The sequence below is a fragment of the Pseudorca crassidens genome, chromosome 1 (assembly GCF_039906515.1).
Source record: "Pseudorca crassidens isolate mPseCra1 chromosome 1, mPseCra1.hap1, whole genome shotgun sequence".
NCBI classification, from domain to species: Eukaryota; Metazoa; Chordata; class Mammalia; order Artiodactyla; family Delphinidae; genus Pseudorca; species Pseudorca crassidens.
In genome coordinates, this window is record NC_090296.1 from 123976035 (window position 1) to 123994536 (window position 18502).

An 18502-nucleotide genomic window follows, 5' to 3' on the forward strand; every position below is an offset into this window, starting at 1 on the left:
GTCAGGAACAACAATGTTTGGGGCATGACTGCAACCTGAAAGAGAGCCATGATACTCTTTTTTCAAAGAGTGTTTCTTCTTTCCAAATGGCAGAGTGTTCGGAATTACTCTCCCATGATTATTGAGGTTTCATCCCTAAAGGTGTCTGTTCCTTTTTCTTGGTCTAGTGATACTCACAGGGTAGCGACTGATGCAGTTCATTTCATAGTGGAAAAGGGATATCCCGTTGTATACTAGAAGCAAGTACATGACGTAGGGCTTCTGATCCTGATACCCAGGGAAACTGTTCTCTAGGGATTCCTTTCTTGGGATCAGTTGTATGTACATATGGACATGGGAATGGGATTGCCACATCTAGGAACCATTTGAAATAGACCTTGTCCTTAGGGAACTTACAGGGAAATGAGGTGGGTTAAACTCTAAATATCATTAGTACTAGCCTGCTGTGTTACCTTCGTGGAGTAGCCAGCCTGGTGGTTTATGTAAGCTCTTCATAAAAGGAACGTTTTGTTACGTATCTAATGTCTGCAAACTTAGTTTCCTCAGATGCGTGGCCTCGTGTGCCTGGCCTATAGCTTGCTTCTTATTCTGGTCTCTTGACTCACGTGTCTGTTCTCTTTGGAGCTCATCTACTGTTAAATCTTTGCCTTTCTCTTCAGTTTGTAACACAATCCAGACTCCGTTAACCTGTTTTCACCATGAGCTTCCTTCCCTACTACCCTTTATTTCTTCTTGGCTTGTCATATTCACTTCATATTCGCCTCAACTCCATTCCTATTCGTTGTTCCCTTTTTCTGGGTGTTATAAATACTACATGTCCTAGGCATTGCAGCTGTGCCTCTTCTAAGCAGCTATATTTTATGCCATAGGGTGTTTCCCCCAATGGCCGTAGCTGGTTAAACCAAGAATGGACATTTGACTCAAAAGCAGCCAATCTATAGACCAGCCAGCAGTATCAGGCTTAAAACGCAGCCCCCAAAATTAAACTGGTCCAGTCAAGTTTCTCTCTCAGGGATTTGCATTTGGAAAATTATAAAACTCCAACCTATTTTGTGTGTGTGTGTGTGTTTGAATTTGAAAAATCATGTAGAATAACTTCTGGGATGGTCATTACAGGGCTATGTTCACTCCAAGTTTAGCAGGACTAATGAAGGCCAGTTGGGGGAAAAGGAGGAGACCAAAACTGCTTCATAGGAGAAAAGGGGGCTGGAAATGAGAGTAGGCCCAGTCCACAGAGCTGGCATTGTTCCTGCCCTCCTGAAGTGTGGTAGTTCATTTTCTCCTGGATTCACGTGAAAGTTCCCAACAGCCTTACAGTAAATGCCTCTTTTTACTTGACATATTTTGAGTAAATTTCTGTCCCTTCCAACCTAGAGCCTGATACTTTTAAATACAAATATTAAAGATTTTTTAAAACTCTAGATTGGGTTGAAAATATGGGACTATGGTATAGAACCTTCCTTGCAACCTCATAGAATTGTTTTTCTAAATTCTTTCATACCAAGAAAGAATGAATGAATGCCCACGTTTTAAAGTAGAAATAGAGAAAGCACGTTTTACAAGTTCTCTAGGGTATAGTTCTTTATGAGCATTAAATGTTTCTACAAGCTGGGACTGGCAGAACTTTCCTTTTTTCTCCTAACCCCAGTTTGGAGAATCTGTATAGAAAATTATATACATTAAACATTCTGTCCCTGGATGCTAAGGTAAGCACACTTCAAGTAACATACTCTAGAGTGCAGAGCTTATTTTCAGGATCACAGATTAGAAAATGTATTGTGTATTGTTCTTTAATAACAATACATAAGTTCTGCAAGAACAAGTAACAGTACTACTCATGTTCTTTATAGCCCTCAAGTGTTAACTTTCTTGGTTGGCCCTTGGGTCACAGATTGATTACCTCATTATTAACTTTATAATTAGAACTTAGTTTGAATCCCAGTAACACTGTCTTATTTTTACAAAAACTAGAAGTATATTTTCTTAGACTCTATTTTCTCAGACTTGATCATAATGGACCGTAGTCCAACTTTTTAATAAAAAATGTTTGTTCATGATGAACTTAATCAATGTACCAGTTACCTTCTGAAATTAGAACCAGTTGCCTGTTTTGAAGCTGAGGTTAAGATGTTTTGAATGTGAGGAGATTGCAAGAGCAGTCACCACCCCCCAACCCCCCACTCAAGTCCTGACAGCATGATGCAGCTCAGAATGTTAATCCTATACTACAAGGTAAAGCTTTATTATATTTTTAAGAACTGAATAATATGCCTTTATTTTAAGATTTAACGGTGCAGTTTCAACTGCTAGGAGAAAGATATAGCATTGGTAAAAGACAAATGATTTTTTTGTTAAGTCATTTTTATAGTACTTAAAATAAGGAAGAAAAACGTTGACTTATTTCAGTTCAAGCTTTTTTTGGACTTGTAATTTTGTTCTTCTCAGGGAAACCACACAATATCTCCATATTATTAAACATCTATCCCAAAGCATGACATAGTCAAGTACCTGATGCAAGTTTCAGGGCATTGCATCATCCTATTCCTCTCTCTCTCTCTTTCCCAATAAGAAATGCAAAACTTTATTCTAGATGGGGTTGTTGTTTTACCAAAATTGCACTGGTAGATGCTGGATTCATGTTTTCTGATAAAATTTGCAGTTTTGAAACTTTTTTCTTAGCCCAGTCTACATTAAGCCATTTTCTTTCCATGTAGAAAGTTCTCAGGTAATATTTTGTTGGTTGAACAGTTTTGGTTACGTGTCTACTTAAGAAAATCTTTAACTTGAACTGTCACTGGTAAATAACTCCTGGGACGTTACTCACAACTTATTTGAGGCTCTACCTTGCTTGCTATTTCCTTTACACTAATGCCTTCTCCAGGGAATCATTTTCATCAAGCCTAGCTATTGATTCAGAGTTCAGGTTATTGCCTTACTGAAAATAAAAATTCATATAAATAGTTCTCAGCATTGACATTTGAGTTAATGTAAATACAAATCTCTCTCAGTTTTTCAAATTTATGCATTCCAGCAAAGATGGTTGTAAAGCTAATTTCTATTAAGTGAATCCTATTTTCTTATTAATTTCCTTCTAAAATCAGCAGTGTATTTCTGTGAGGAAAGTGTCAGTGCACTAAACAATTGATGTAGAGTTTGTGACCAAGTCCTTTGGTGGTCTAGACAGTGTAACACAGCAGTCCTACTGAAATACTCTGTAGCACTTTCAGAATTATGAACTATGTAGCAATTTGCTAACTTTGTAACCTCTTTTCTTTTGTTACTGTCTGGGACTTAGATTCTTGAGAAACACCTAAATAGGATGAAGATTATAATATCACATTTTACAAATAGGTACACAGTCTAACACATAATGTATTTTAGGCTAAAATCTACTTCTATAAACATATTCACTTTCCCACTTGATTAGTTCTAGAACTGAAGCCAGGAATATCTGTATTTAGAATTAGAGAAAAGGGAATATAATGCACTAATGGATTAAACTCAGCTGGGATTTAGAGTCAGAGCGTTAGAGTTCAAATACCAGCTTTGCCAGTATTTAATGTGAGACCTGTCTCTTAAGACCTTATTGTGCTGTAGTATTTTTCATCTGGGAAATGGGGGAAAGATTTCTTTCTCACAGGGTTGTTGTGAAGGTGAAGTGCTAATATGTAGGAAAGGGCTTTGTGAATTGTCACACTCTAGCATGGGATACCAGTGGCACTGGGTCAGAATGCGGGATTGCCCTGCACACTGCAAGGTGTGTAATAGCCCATTAAATACCTCTGCCCTCAGTCATTGTGACAACCAAATATGTTATTATACCTTTACACACATACCTAGGAGGTTTGTACAATTCTGATTGGGAGTTGTGTGCTGAGCAGTAGACTTGTGGAAATAAAACATTGTCCATACCCTCAGCGGGCTCATTCATTAAGAGGTGAGCTAAACAAGGGACGAGGTAATTTAGTGTGATGTGCTAAGAATAACTATAGAAGTATGCACCAAGTACAGAGATAGCATGAAGGATGGAGTAATTAACTGCCATAGGAGGACACAGAATCTTTCCTGTAGGATATGCCATCTAAATTGGGTTTTAGAAGATAGATTCAGAGTTTGCCAAATTAACAAATCCTACTAGGCAGAGAGCACAGCATGCGCAAGATCATGGAGGCCTGAAATAATAGGATGTGCTTGGGAAGCTGTACACATTTTGATATTCTTAGGGCACAAATGTTCTAATAAGAGGAAAAGATATTAGAACACTGTCAGTACAATATCAAAAATAATTAAGTCTGATGGAATTGGACAAAATGACTAATTCAGGGAAAAGTAAAAGGTATTTATTCCTTATTTATTTCACATTTTGGCAAGAAAAGTTTATATCTCTTTCATTCACTCATCTTTCTATTAGTGCTGCCACTACCTTAATTTAAGCCCGCATTGCTTATGCTATTTTAACCAAAGAGGAATTCTGTCATTTAATATATTCTTTTATTGCCATGTGCGTAGTACTTTGTTTAGTATTGTGGGTAAAAGATGAGTGAGAGACAGAACCTTTACAAAGAAGCTGTTTTGAATCCCTGCAAAACACTTGGCATTGTCAGAAATACAAGAGTAATAAAACTGTTTTATAAATATATTACATTTATTTAACAGAGTTTTTGGCTTGTCTTCACCAATTTATCACATTATATAAATGAAGAAACTAAGGCTTAAAAAGACTGAATGATTTACCATCAGTTATCACACTGGCAGCTAGGACTGCGCATTCTATTCTGGTACTCTTCCTTCTCTACCTTATTGCCTACATGGTATCACCAAAGAGAGATATTATCAGTCTTCAGGTATTTGTTAAATTTCTTCTGAGATATGTGAGATTTTTATCTTCAAAGAGCTTACATCACAACGGGAAAGATAAGACTAATCAGTAAGTTACTCTACACCACACAGCAAAAAAAAATTGAATTATTGAAGGTGTATGCAGAAAGTGTGATTTAATTTGTTTGAGTCTATAAGGGTCCTCAGTGGATCTCTTACAAAGCTGGTATTTACAGGGTAATGATGGCTATACTTTTGTTTCTGATATGTGAATATTTAACTTTTAAAAATTTAATAAAAATTGAATATTTCTTTGATACCTTATAAAAATTACTGTCATCATTCCTGTGAGTAGCTTGGGGTTTTTTTGTTGCTGTTATTTAGTTTATTTGTTTAGTTTTTTACTTTTGGTGGAGGTGGTATTGTTTGGTTGATTGGTTTAAGGTTTTTAAACCAATTATTATAGTGGCTTATTGGTGTGGGTACAGAAAATGCTTGTGGAATGATTTTTCCCTCCTAACAGGTTAGGAGCCAAAGAGGGACAACAGGAATGATCTAACAGAAATTGGGAAAGATGAACCAAAACCACTTGTAACTATCTGTATGTATGAGACAAAATGTTGAGAGAAGATCTAGCAATGAAGTCTAAAAAAGCAGTGCAACGTTTCTGTGTTACCTTAAACACCCTTCTCATGACTTAAATCAGGTGGCAAATATGGAGTAAATTTATCATAAGACTTATTTCCCATCAGTAACAGATGTGGGTACTATAGAGGTGGAAATCATGCGCCACCCCATGTATCTGCTACATTATAGCCCCTCATTAAGTGTTAATAAAATGGTATTTGCCAGTGTGGGTGAAATTTAGGATACAATCCATTGTTAATAAGCAATTCCTTATTTCTAGGCAGGATTATTGTAATATAATTCTAAATGTCTATTTTTAGATCAAGGTTTACTAGAAGTGAATAACTTTCCCCAAGACAATAAAAGTAAAAACATTGTTTTGCAAGCTAATTAGCCATAGTGATTGATAAATACTCATCTCCATTTGACATATTGAGGCATTTTGTTTATGCCTGGGAAGGCTGAACACAAATGGTTACAGTTGACAGCTGTTGTACCACTAATAAGATTAAAGTAAAGAAATTAGTTGTGTCGACTTTAATCTGCTGTTTAACATTGCAAACCACCTGGGGTCTTCTCCAGAGCCAACATGTTTAATTGTGACTTTAAAATTATATAACCAGATCCTACGTAAGAACATATCTAAAGACTTGCTAATCATAACTGTCTTGTTATTAGACAAGACAGAGTTTAACACTAGACTTTAAAATTAATGTTTTAATTTGATGCTCATCCTACATTTTTAAATATATTTTTGTAATCTTTGAAACATAACACCTTCTCAGTGGGAGATTAATTTTAGGAAATGCAGAAAGTCTAATTAGGTTGTGCTTAAAATATATATGTTTTCACATTTAAAATTAGAATATGTCTCTGTGGAATAATTAAATTGCCTATCTAATTGTCCCAAATTCACCAATTAAAGAAGAACCCTTGAAATAACATATCCACTTGAGAGTTTCTTACTCCCGCTCTGAGGCATCATTATACTTAGGAAAAGCATTTAATTAAAAAATTACTCTCAGTGTTATTAAAATGTTACATTGTAGAATATGATATGCAATGTAATAATCATTTGTGATTGTTACATTGAATTTTGGTGCAAACTTCAGTGTAGGATGCACCTAACTTACATACCCATAGTAAAGATCGGTTGGTCGGCAGCATTATTAGCGTCTCTTCAAGACCCCTTGAGCTGTCTTGGTTTGCAATTCCTGGATGTTGGCCCCCCTGCTATCCCCGCCCACCCTAAGTGTTCTAGCGTCAGAATGGAGGGAGTCAGAGGTAGAGAAGGCAGTGTGGATTTACACTAGTCATCACTGTGCCAGTGGGAAAAGTTTTCCTCTTTGTCCGCAGCTCACACGGATCCAAATGTCCAAATGTCCACTGTAAAAATACCTCCAAATTCTGTCACAAGTCCACATTCTTTGTGGTCACAAAAATATCAAAACTGAATCATCTCTTCCTTATTAAATTTTCTGCATCATTCTTCTGTCCTCAGATTTCTTGCTGAGAAGACATTTTCTTATTAACCAAGACTTGCTTATTCAATATCTTCAAATTTTATCAATAAAATTAATAACACTTAAAAAGATTTCCATATATGCAAGACCACATATAGAACTTTTTGCAAATACATTTTCCATGTTAAATACTATTTTGCTTTGCTTTTATTCAGTTTATTTTATTCTAATCAGTACTATATGTCTAAAATCTATTTGGTACAACAGACCAAGTGAACATTATTAAAATGAGACTGCTTTAGAAAATTTTCTCCCTTGCCTCAGTAAATAACTTTATAAGCATAACACTACATGTTAGCATTCCATGTTGTTTTATAATTTTAAATTCACTGGTTCAGTAATATACACTAGAGTCTTTCTACTTTCTGTAGAGAAGAACTAAGAGATCTGATACTAAAAGATTTGCAAATGAAAGCTGATTTTATTTGCTTTAAAAATTTAAAAATCATGAACTTTCCACATGTTTTCCAAGCTGGGTAATGTTCTTTCTCTACCTTTTTTGGTTGAGGAAGAGAGTATTACATTCATTCGCTCTGTTGTCAGTGTTTATTTTTTAGTTCCTGGTATGTATAGACCAGGAAGTGTTTTATGTGCTTTGGATACATTACAGAATAAAAGGTAATAAATGTGCAAAAGATTTGAATAGATACTTCACCGAAGAAGACACACAGATGGCAAGTAAGTGTATGAAAAGATGCTCTACCTCGTTAGGAAATACAAATTCAAACCACAAGAAGAGACTTCATCATACCTACTAAAATTTCATAAAAAAGAAAACTGATACTACCAAGTGCCAGTGGGCATACAGAGCAATTGTAACTCTCTTACTTACACTACGAGTGGGAAATGCACAATGGAACAGCCACTTTGGAAAACAGTGTGTAAGTCTCTCATAAAATTAAATATATACTTACTATATGGCCCAGCAGTCCCACTCCTAGTTACCCCAGAGAAATAAAACAAAATATGTGCTCACAAAAACCTGTAAATGAATGTTTATAGCAGCTTTATTCATAATTGCCCCAAACTTGAAACAACCCAAATATTCTTCAACTGGTAAATGAATAAGCAATTCATAAGCATGGAAAGTATCTATGCAATTAAATACTATTCCAAAATAAAAAGGAACAGACTATCTACGCATGCAGCAACACGGATGAATCTCAGATGCATTGTACTAAGTGAAAGAAGCCAGAGTCAAAAGGCTGCATATGGAATGATTCGATTTCTATGACTGAAAAAGGCAAAACTACAGAATTAGAACACAGATATGTGATAGTCAGGGTTTAGGAGAGGAGATGACTAGAAAGTAACCATCCAGGGGAATTTGGGAGATGATGGTTCTATATCTTTATTGTGGTTGTGGTTTCACTGCTGAATGCATTGGTCAAAACTCTGTGCACTAAAAAGGGTAAATGGTAACTGTGTATAAATTGTACTTCAAATTTTAAAATTACATATTGAAAGTGCAAAAGAGCACATGATAATATAAATGAAAGAAAATTCATTTATCATTAGACTTTTCAATATCAGTGTTTTATTTCAGAAGAAAATGAAGTAACATTTTTAATATACTCAAGAAAAGAAGATACATGCCAAGGAGTTTATATTCAGCAAAATTGACCTTCCCTTATAAAAGGGACAGACACTTATCAATATGCAAGAACTCAGGGAATATTGTTCCCACAAGACCTTGCTAAGGAATCTAATAGAGAACAAGCTTCAGACAAGTAATGAATATAGATACATTGACATGTGGACTGATAGTGAACATTAAATATATAATTATGGCACTAAAACTAAAGAAGATTAAGAGGGAGAGTGTAGTATGAGATGATTGTATGTTCTGACAGTGTAGCTAGTATAGCCTCTTTGGAGGTGAGGAATAGGTATGACATATGCCAAAATATTTTTAACTGTTTTCAGTAATCATAATTAGTGTACTATTAATTTTGTTATTCTCAAACTGCTGTGTGTTATAATGTAGCATAAAGCAAATAAGTAATTATGGATATTCTAACTCTGTCATCCTTGCTGCTCTTAAGGACCAGGATTCTCAGTGTCAAAGAGAGGAAAGAGAGCTGTTATATGTTGATAGAAGAGTTTGAAGAAAAAATCCCGTAGTCCTGAGTTTGAATCTGAAATAACAATATGAATTTACGAGATACTTGATCTTTAACTGGAGGATGGGGTTCCCACCCCTAGTCATTCTAATGAGTGTTTAAAAAAGCAGAATAGTGGGAAATGTGGTTAATTAATGTGTTAGCATGTTCCACAGTTGTACATTCTTGTATATTCTCCTTGAAACAAGGAAGACAGTTGTCCCTTCATTTAGACATCTCTGTGCTCAGCCAGCTCTGTGCTGCATACTATGAGGGCCCCAAAAAGGATGAATCAGGCAAGGACCTTGCTTAGAACTAACTTAAAGTAGTTGTATAATAGAATAGAGTTTTCAGTGCTTTGACACTAGTCTCAGTTTTTAGCCTCCAGAATTGGCACATACAGCTTTCAGGTGGGCCAGTCCTGCAAGGCCAGCCCTACATCACAGGCCCCGTTCTGTGAGGGGCCACTCACTTGGTGCGTCCAGTTAGGGTGTTAGAATTCTTAACTGCAGTTGCATCTCCCTAGTTTCAAATAATTCTTTTTAATAATATCTTAAAAAGTTCTTGTAGTTTGGAGCTTTATAAAGACAAAGCATAATTTGAGAATGGCAATGCATATAAGCTATATACCATTTATTAAATGCTTAATGCAAACAAAATGTACGTGGTAAATTATAATATGTTTGAGAGCTCTAGTTTTAATATTCATTTCTCCCTTCCCTAGGAAACTGGTACTACTCCAGGGCTGTGTGTTCTGGTTCAGTCCAGATAATCTTCTTTCCTTAAACTATATCATTTGCTGTGTTTTGTGATGTTCTGTCTCTTTCCTACACTTATCCACATCAAGCCCATCCTTTGCTTACATGAGGGCTGAAACAGTAACTGATGAAAATTCCAAGTTTCTCTTTGCAGCTGTATTGGTGTGACTCTTATTACTTGCTGTGCCTACTTAGCGCAGAATTTTGCTCTGCGGGAACTTAAAGCCTTCACTCACCTCCATGTGTATAAGCTATATGCCATTTATTAAATGCTCAATGCAAGCCAAAGGCAAATTATAATTTATAATATAAGGCCTCTGGTTTTAAACTGCCAATGACAGTTGTTTTTAAATGTCTGCTTTCTTGACACTGGTATGAGATAGTGGATTTTGGTGAACAGTGTTTCCTGAAAAGTCTTAATCACTAGAAACTGCATAAGGATATAAACTTACATACTTCCTTAGTTATATTATCAAGTCCTCTTAGGCTGCAACCACCTGGGGCTTTTCTATTTAACTATTTCATAACATCTTAGATACTAATCTTAATGTCAGAGGTGTACTACACTTGTATTCTATTAGTGTTCTTTTGGGGTATAAATAGGTTCCTGTATTTATTGCTAAAATACCCAGCTTTATGACGCCTTTTCTGTCCTCTGTTTTTCAGTGGAAACATTTGCAGTGAGAAGACTTACTGACACAAGATTCACTCATGTATTCATGATTATTTGGAGCAGAAAGCCTTTATCTAAACCCAACCACAGTGTACTTTTGACAGAAAGGACAGTAAGATTTTACTGTCTTCTCAGAAGATGCTTTTAAAATCTGGGGCTTTCTGTTTGATGTTAAAAAGTGCTTCCAGTCATTTGAGTTTTAAATTACAAGGAAAGCTGCTTGGGCAGACCACCCAAGCTGGGTTCAAAGAAGTGATCTTTCTAAGACAGGTGCTCTTCAAATAGAGGTTGTTTTTCAAACAAGTTCTACTAAGTGGACAAGTTTTTCCTGACCCTGAGATTTTTGGTTACTGCCCCCCCACCCCGCCCCACTTTTTTCTCATCAGAAAGTAGTTTCTTTGTGGAAGTTTCTTTGGAGAGTTTTGTGAGCATAAGATTATACAGATGCATATTCCATACTTTACTAGTAAATGCAGTTTCTTTAAAGCACAGAGGGCTTTAGGACAAAGTCCCCTACCATGTGCTGTTTGCTTTTTCATGTATTTGTTTATTTATGCCTTACAATATTCCACAAAAGATTTTAGACAAGTTGTAGGGATTTAATTGAATAAGACAGAAAAAAGAAATCAAGACCATAAAATTTATAGATCAAAACCAAAGGGAAAAGAGGATACAATTATAGAACTATAATTCCACGTGTCATTCTAAATATAGTGCCCTCATTTTTTTTAAGCCTTGAGGGATCTATAGTTACATATGTTAGTCCCACTGTAAAGCTGCAGTACACAAAACAATGTGATATTGGCACAATGCTGAACAATATTAGCAACTAGACTAGGAAACCAGGGAATATATCCTATATATATAGTTATAGTTACGGTGGCATTTCAAACCAGTAGAGAAAAGGTGAATTATTGAGTAATCTCTGGGGCGGGGGGTGGAATTTAGGCTTCTGCCTCATGCCACACCCCAAAATAAATTTTAAATGATTTGATAGTAAATTATAAAACCATAAAATTACCACACACAGTGATGATTAAAGAAAAATAAATACAAATGGCTAGACAAAGACATGTAGTTACCTCATCTTATAGTGAAGAATAACCTTTTAAAGGATAAAAGGAAAGGAAGAAAAAAATAAATCACAAAGAAAGAATTATTTGACTGCCTAAAATTGTTTAGCTTCAGTACATAAAAAATGCCTTCAAAATAACAAGCAAAATTAATGGCTGTAGGTAAACTGGAAAATATATTAACAACATATATTAACCCTTTTTTATATTTATATTGAGAGAATCCTTATAAATCACTAAGAAAAAGATAAAAACCTCCAATAAAAATTTTAAAATAGAGGATAAGAATAATTAACAAAAAGATAAGTGGCTACTCACCTTATACCTTATCCCACAATCAATTTCATAGCTTGCATTTAAATATAAAAATCTATGAAAATGCCAGAAGCAAATTTAAAAGAATGTTTTTATAATCTTGAAGTGGGAAGGTCCTTCTAAGTTTTACACAATACCCAGGTGTACTAAAGGGAACGTTTGACAGATTTTATCAAATAAAAATGAAAACATTCTTTATGACAAAAAACAAAAAATTTAGATAAGCAACAGACTGGAAAAGTTATTTTGCTACATATGATGATAAAAGGTTAATGTCTTTATTATTGGTAAAGAGCCTTATAAATCAATAAGAAAAAGAGAGACCCCCCCCAATAGAAAAATGGGTAAAAGGTTCACAGTGATAATTCAAGAAAATATAAATATACATTGGCAATAAGCACATGAAAAAGTCTTTGATCACACTAGTAATAAAAGAAATGCAACCTTTAAAAATTCCATTTTTAGGGCTTCCCTGGTGGCGCAGTGGTTGAGAATCCGCCTGCTGATGCAGGGGACACGGGTTCATGCCCCGGTCTGGGAGGATCCCACATGCTGCGGAGCGGCTGGGCCCGTGAGCCATGGCCGCTGAGCCTGTGCGTCCAGAGCCTGTGCTCCGCAACGGGAGAGGCTACAACAGTGAGAGGCCCGCGTACAGCAAAAAAAAATTCCATTTTTAGCTGTCAGATCAGTAACAGTTGTTTATAATGAAATTATCTGATGTTGGTAAAAACATGGAGAAACTCTTTTTCTGGGAGTATAAATTGGTTCAAAATATTTTTTTCTGGCAGGCAATTTGAATTTTGCAGTGTCTCAAAAATCTTAAATGTTCATATCCTTTGACTCAAATTATCATTGCTGAAAATTCATCCTAAGGAAGCAGAAGGATTTGTTCAGTACAGCTATTGTGAACATGAGTTGTGCTGTTGAGCACATCCTATGTTTCTGGAGCTCCCAAGCATATAATGTGGCCCTCCCGCTATAGAGCATGAGAATGCCAGGTATTTGCTTCCCAGTATTCTTTGTGTCTAGTATATAAACTTGTGACCTAGGCTTCACAACCCAACATACCCACTCCAGACTTTTACTCTGAGGCTAATGAAGTAAGAAGCAAGGACATCCCAAACTCTATTCTTTTGACAATTGGAGGCAGCTGCATCTGGTGTCCAAAATCATAGTGTGAGTTCAAGCTGTGGCATATGGTGCCCAGTGTTTTTTTTAGCAGATCAATTTCATGGTATGTGATTTGGATATTGGTCCGGGCAGGGTAACTTCTATGCCTGTGTTTTCTAAATCCTATGATATACCCAATATCCTGTCAGTTAATTTCCTTAATATTTAAGTCAACCAGAGCTTACTTCCTGTGGCATATAACTAAGAACTCTGAATATTAAAACAGTGTTGTTTATAACATTGAAAATTGGGCACAATAGTAAGGGATTGATTGAAGTAAAATTTTATATCCATTGGATGACACTGTTCCATCTTTTAAAATCTATAATATTTCTCAATGTAAGTATTTTAATCAGAAAAGGAATTTAAAATAAGAAATTGGATGTTTACAAAACTGTTGGAAAAAGTTGTAGACCTTTTGTTGTTGACTCCAAAACAATACCAGACATATCCACTGGGGGCACTACTCCCTTTGAGGCCAAACACAAGTTAGGAAGGAAATAAGCTAATGCCACACACAACTTTCTCTCACAACCGGGAAACCACAGAATGGGTACTTAAGGCTGCAGATCAGAGGTTAGGAAATCAAATCAAGTAGTACAAGTTATCCCACTGGTTCTTGACACACAGAATTCGGGAAATGGAACCTGAATATTACTGCAGGAAAACCTCACTTTTCCAAACCTTGCTTGATAAGGACAACAACCAATGGCACGGGAAGATGGCCTTGGCTCACTTCACCCTCCAAATCTTGTATGATACCATTTGTGTGGGAGGGAACAACTCTTGCATATGCACAGACTACTTCTGGAAGGATATGTAGACTAGTAACCATGGTGATTTCTAAGGTAGGGAACTGAGTGGCTGAGGGAAATAAGTAAGAGGGAGATACTTTTCACCATGCTTTTTTGTGTGTGTTGTACTAAGGTCATCATTCCTATTCAAAAAGTTACCAAGTTAAATTTTATTTGTATTGAAGCTCAGTAGTTTTTACTGTACTCCAAGGGAACACACCCGTAGGTGTCCCCAGGCCTCTGAGGAACCCTTCAAGGCTCTTTGAGAGGAGAACAAAGTAGGGTCCTGGGTCCCCCACTTCTGCTTCAGTCAGAAGAGGTCTGATTTTATCTGTTCTTTGGTTTAAGCTTCTGAAAAAGATTTTGTTAGCTTTTAAGCTTCTGAGTAAGAAAGCATTCTGCTGCTTTTTCTTAAAAAATTGAAGAACAGTGTTACAGAAGAATTTTTTTTTAAGATTTTTTTTGATGTGGACCATTTTTAAAGTCTTTATTCAATCTATTACAATAGTGCTTCTGTTTTATGTTTTGGTTTTTTGGCCCCAAGGCATGTGGGATCTTAGCTCCCTGTCCAGGGATCGAACCGCTCACCCCCCGCATTGGAAGGCAAAGTCTTAACCACTGGACCGCCAGGGAAGTCCCTATAGAAGAATATTAAATGTCATGGAAAAATATTCATTGTACACATATTAACTAAGTGAATATTTGTAAGAAGAGAAGACTGGAAGTACAAATACCAATCATCTCTTGATAGTTTTTTACTGTTTATTTGTGCTTCTCTTTCCCAAAGTTATGACAGTTATCTAAAATTATTTTTATAATCACAAATACATGTTATTTTTTAAATTAAAAAGAAAAGTCCTCTTGAAAAATCTAAATATGTTACCTAATAACTGAAATAATGTTGATTTGCATTTGTGGAGAATTTGTTAGGTAGTGCCTCCAACCAATGTGTCCTAAATGAGTTACATGTAGGCCACATTTTCCTGTACAATCCTCAGGGATTAAGTCAGGCCAGAGCTGAGCCTCCTCCTGGCTCCCTTCAACTTAGAGTCCTTTCGTTGTTTGTTTGTTTGTTTGTTTTGCGGTACGCGGGCCTCTCACCGCCGTGGCCCCTCCCACCGCGGAGCACAGGCTCCAGACGCGCAGGCCCAGCGGCCACGGCTCACGTGACCAGCCGCTCCACGGCACGTGGGATCCTCCCGGACCGGGGCACAAACCCGCGTCCCCTGCATCAGCAGGCGGACTCCCAACCACTGCGCCACCAGGGAAGCCCTCTTTCGTTGTTTATGCCAGTATGCCATGAAAAAATTTGGGACACGCCGTGCTTTATTATCCTGGAAATAATAGCTTCTATAGCACACTTTGGATTTTTTAATGTTTTATTTGTGCATTATTCTTAACAAGAATAATAAGATTAATAACCCTAACGAAGTCTATCATTATTAAGTATTTAAGCATGTGCCAGGCACTGTCCTAAGTATAATATTTTACATCTGTTACTTCATTTAATTCTCATGATAACCATGTGAAGCTTAGGTATTATTATCTCAGTTTTATAGGTAAGAAAATGGATGCTAAGATATTAAATGACTAACTTGCTAAAACCTCAAATGGCACAACTGGGTTTCTAACCTAGTGTCTTATTCCAGTACCTCTACTCTTAACCAGTGTATTCTAATGCTCAGTTTTCAGGAACCTATCAATTATGTGAAGCAAGATACAACTATATCAGACAAACAGATGATTACAAGTACAAGAGGGGCTGTCTTCACCGTCTTTCTCCTACTAGAGCATCAGCTCCATGAGGACAGAGAGCTTGTCTGTCTTGTCCACCTAGCACAGAGCCTGGAAAATCATAGGCACTTAGATATTTGTTGAATGAATGAATACTCACTTGTTGGTTCTTAGACCTGTACTTTTCAACTCTAGCTATACATCAGAATTGCTCATAGAACTTTTGAAACATGCAGATGTCTAGAGCCCTCCCATTCCCCAACTAGCATCTCCAGGGGAGGAACTCAGGCAAGTATATATCTTTGAAGATATACAGGTGATGCTAGTGCTCTGTCAAACTCTAGAGCCCCTATTCCAGAACAGTGGTCCTCTGACTTGAAGATGCATCAGAATTACCTGTGAAATTTGTTAAAACACAAATTGCTGGACTCTACCCCCAAAGTTTCTAGTATTTAGTAATCTGGGGTGGAACCTGAGAATTTGCATTTCTAAAAGTTCCCACGTGATATTGATGTTACTGGTCCATGGTTCACACTTTAAGAATTGTTGTTCTAGAGGGTTGGTTGTAAGGGACTAAATCGAAACACTTATACATAGGACTTAAGCAGGAGATTTAGTCAGACAGGCAGGAATCAACATTGATCACTCAGGCAATGCAGGTTAATCACAGTTTTCAAAGCACTCAGAAGAATACCCATTGAGTGTTGCTCCAAATGTTTCTTTGAACAGTGGCATATAATTTTTTAATCCTTAAGAAAAAAAAAAAAAACATTTCTTTGATGGGTTTGACCTTAGACTGTTTTACTCTCTAGGTCCTCCCCTGCTCAATCTCTGAGCAGGTGTGGTGCTCACTCCCCAGAACTCTGCAGTTCTTGTCTCACAGGGAAAGCCTCTAGTTTCTCCTTATGTGTGCTCCCTTCTTCCATCATCTGCCCTTGTCAACCAGGAGATCTAGCAACAGGAGCTTTGGCAGACCTTTTTTTCTGGGTATTATTCAAAGAATTCTAGATCCCAAAATTCCTGGGTAATATCTAATCTTAGATTATTAAGACCTTGTCAGTAGACTGGTAAGTACATTTCCATTGCCTGCTGCTGCAACTAAGAAATTAATAAGAGGCAAGAATTAGTTACTAATGAACACTGGGCTGTGGATAAAAATTACAAGCTTTTATATCTAGCTGATGGACCTTGTACCTAGTAATATTTGGCTTGTTTTTTTTTTAGAGTGACTTCTATCCCATGCCTGTTGCTTTTATACCATTCATTTTATGTATTTTAAATTGTTTAGAGAAGAGCTGCACGAGTTTTATAAGTGGTGTTTTTCTCCTTCTGTTAGGTCTCTCTGCAATGCAATCAATGTTTACAACCTCACCTGCAATAACTGTTCAGAAAACTGCACTGATGTTCTGTTTAGTAACAAGATTACCTTCTTAATGGACCTCCTCATACACCAGTTGACGGTATGTAATATTATTGCTTTGAGTTAGAAGCAGCTAAGATTTGAGAAATATCCCCTGTGGAGAAAACTAAAAGCTTATTTACTCTCCAGATTGGGGGAAAAAAAAAAAAGTGAAGATGATTGGGAGAGTAAAATAGGAACTGGCAGAAAAACCTCTTAATTTGAAAATCTTATATTGCATTCTCCTAATTTCCAGTATTTGATGGGTAATATACTTGTAGCACTTGCTGATATCATAAATTTACATGGTCATACTAGGGCTTTGGAATCAGTTAAGCTCAAAGGCAAACCTCTGAGGCCGTAGGAATGAGCGCTGTAGAAGGGAAGACAGCTGGGAAAGTCTCAAAACCTATCTTACCAGCTCAGTTAAAAGGGTCAGTTTAAAAAGGACTTTTTGATGACCATTGATATATTTTTTTGAAGCAAGAAACTCCTCTGTCAGAAAGGGGCAAACCTGTTATACGTTTGAAATGGGAACAAGCAGCCAATTGTAGCCTTACATTTTACTTCGGTTCACAGATGTTGAAAGAGGTAAGCTCAGCATAATATCCAAAGGTTTAGGCCTGTCAACTGCAGTCTCCAGAACACAGCCCTGGGGCCAGAATTTTCTTGGTCAAGTTTCTGAGCTCCTGAGGTATTGGCACAAAATCGCTCTCAAGCTGCAAGTTTATAACACAGGAGATTTATTTTTCAGAACCGACCTACTTTTACTCAGCATGTATTTCTAATAGCTCATCCTAAACTGTGTGCCTTTTGCTCTCTTTCCTTCTCCATCTGGTTAATTTCTACACATTCTGCAGACCTTTACTGAGACATAATGGCACCTTCTTTATGAAACCTTCCCCAACCTGACTCTTTCCCCAAGTCCAGGTTAGGTGTTCTTCTTATATGCTCCTCTGCATTATGTCATTCGTAGAATTAACCACATTGAATTGTAATTAACTGTTTACTTGTCCATTTCCCCAGCTAGCCATAAAATCAAGGAGGACAGGAGGTAATTTATCACTTTCTCCAAGATCCTAACACAGGGCCTGACACAGTAGCTTCAGTATGTCTTTGATGAATATATAAGTAAATAAATGGAACTCCATATGTTTCAAGCTGAAAATCAGAAAGGAAATGATGAGGCCCTTACACATAGGTATACTGACAATGAGAAGGGACTGCAGTGAGAGAGAACAAAAAACACAGACCTAGAACTGTTACACAGTGCAATAATGGCTATTTATAGTGATGACACTGAGTCATCACTTGAGGGCTAAGTTATATGTGGTTTTATCTATAAAAGAAGGCATTGAAATACGGGTTACACATTTAGCAAAATTCTATCAGAAATAGTTGAAAGGCAGGGGCAAGGAGAAAAGACTTAGCATTTGTGGTATGGCCTTATTATATTCCAGGTATTTTAATATATATTGCTTCATTTAACTTTTAAAACAGAAAGTCAGTATTATTA

General features: G+C 36.6%; 1 protein-coding gene across 6 annotated transcripts in view; it reads left to right on the forward strand.

Moving 5' to 3' along the window:
* The window catches only part of SCAPER (S-phase cyclin A associated protein in the ER), a 492749-nt gene that overhangs the window by 343502 nt on the left and 130745 nt on the right, over window positions 1–18502 (forward strand). For all 6 annotated transcript variants that reach the window (XM_067754830.1, XM_067754870.1, XM_067754881.1 and 3 more), the window contains exon 25: window positions 16924–17047. In XM_067754830.1, the coding sequence (XP_067610931.1) occupies window positions 16924–17047 (124 nt within the window). The remainder of the gene's footprint in view (window positions 1–16923; window positions 17048–18502) is intronic.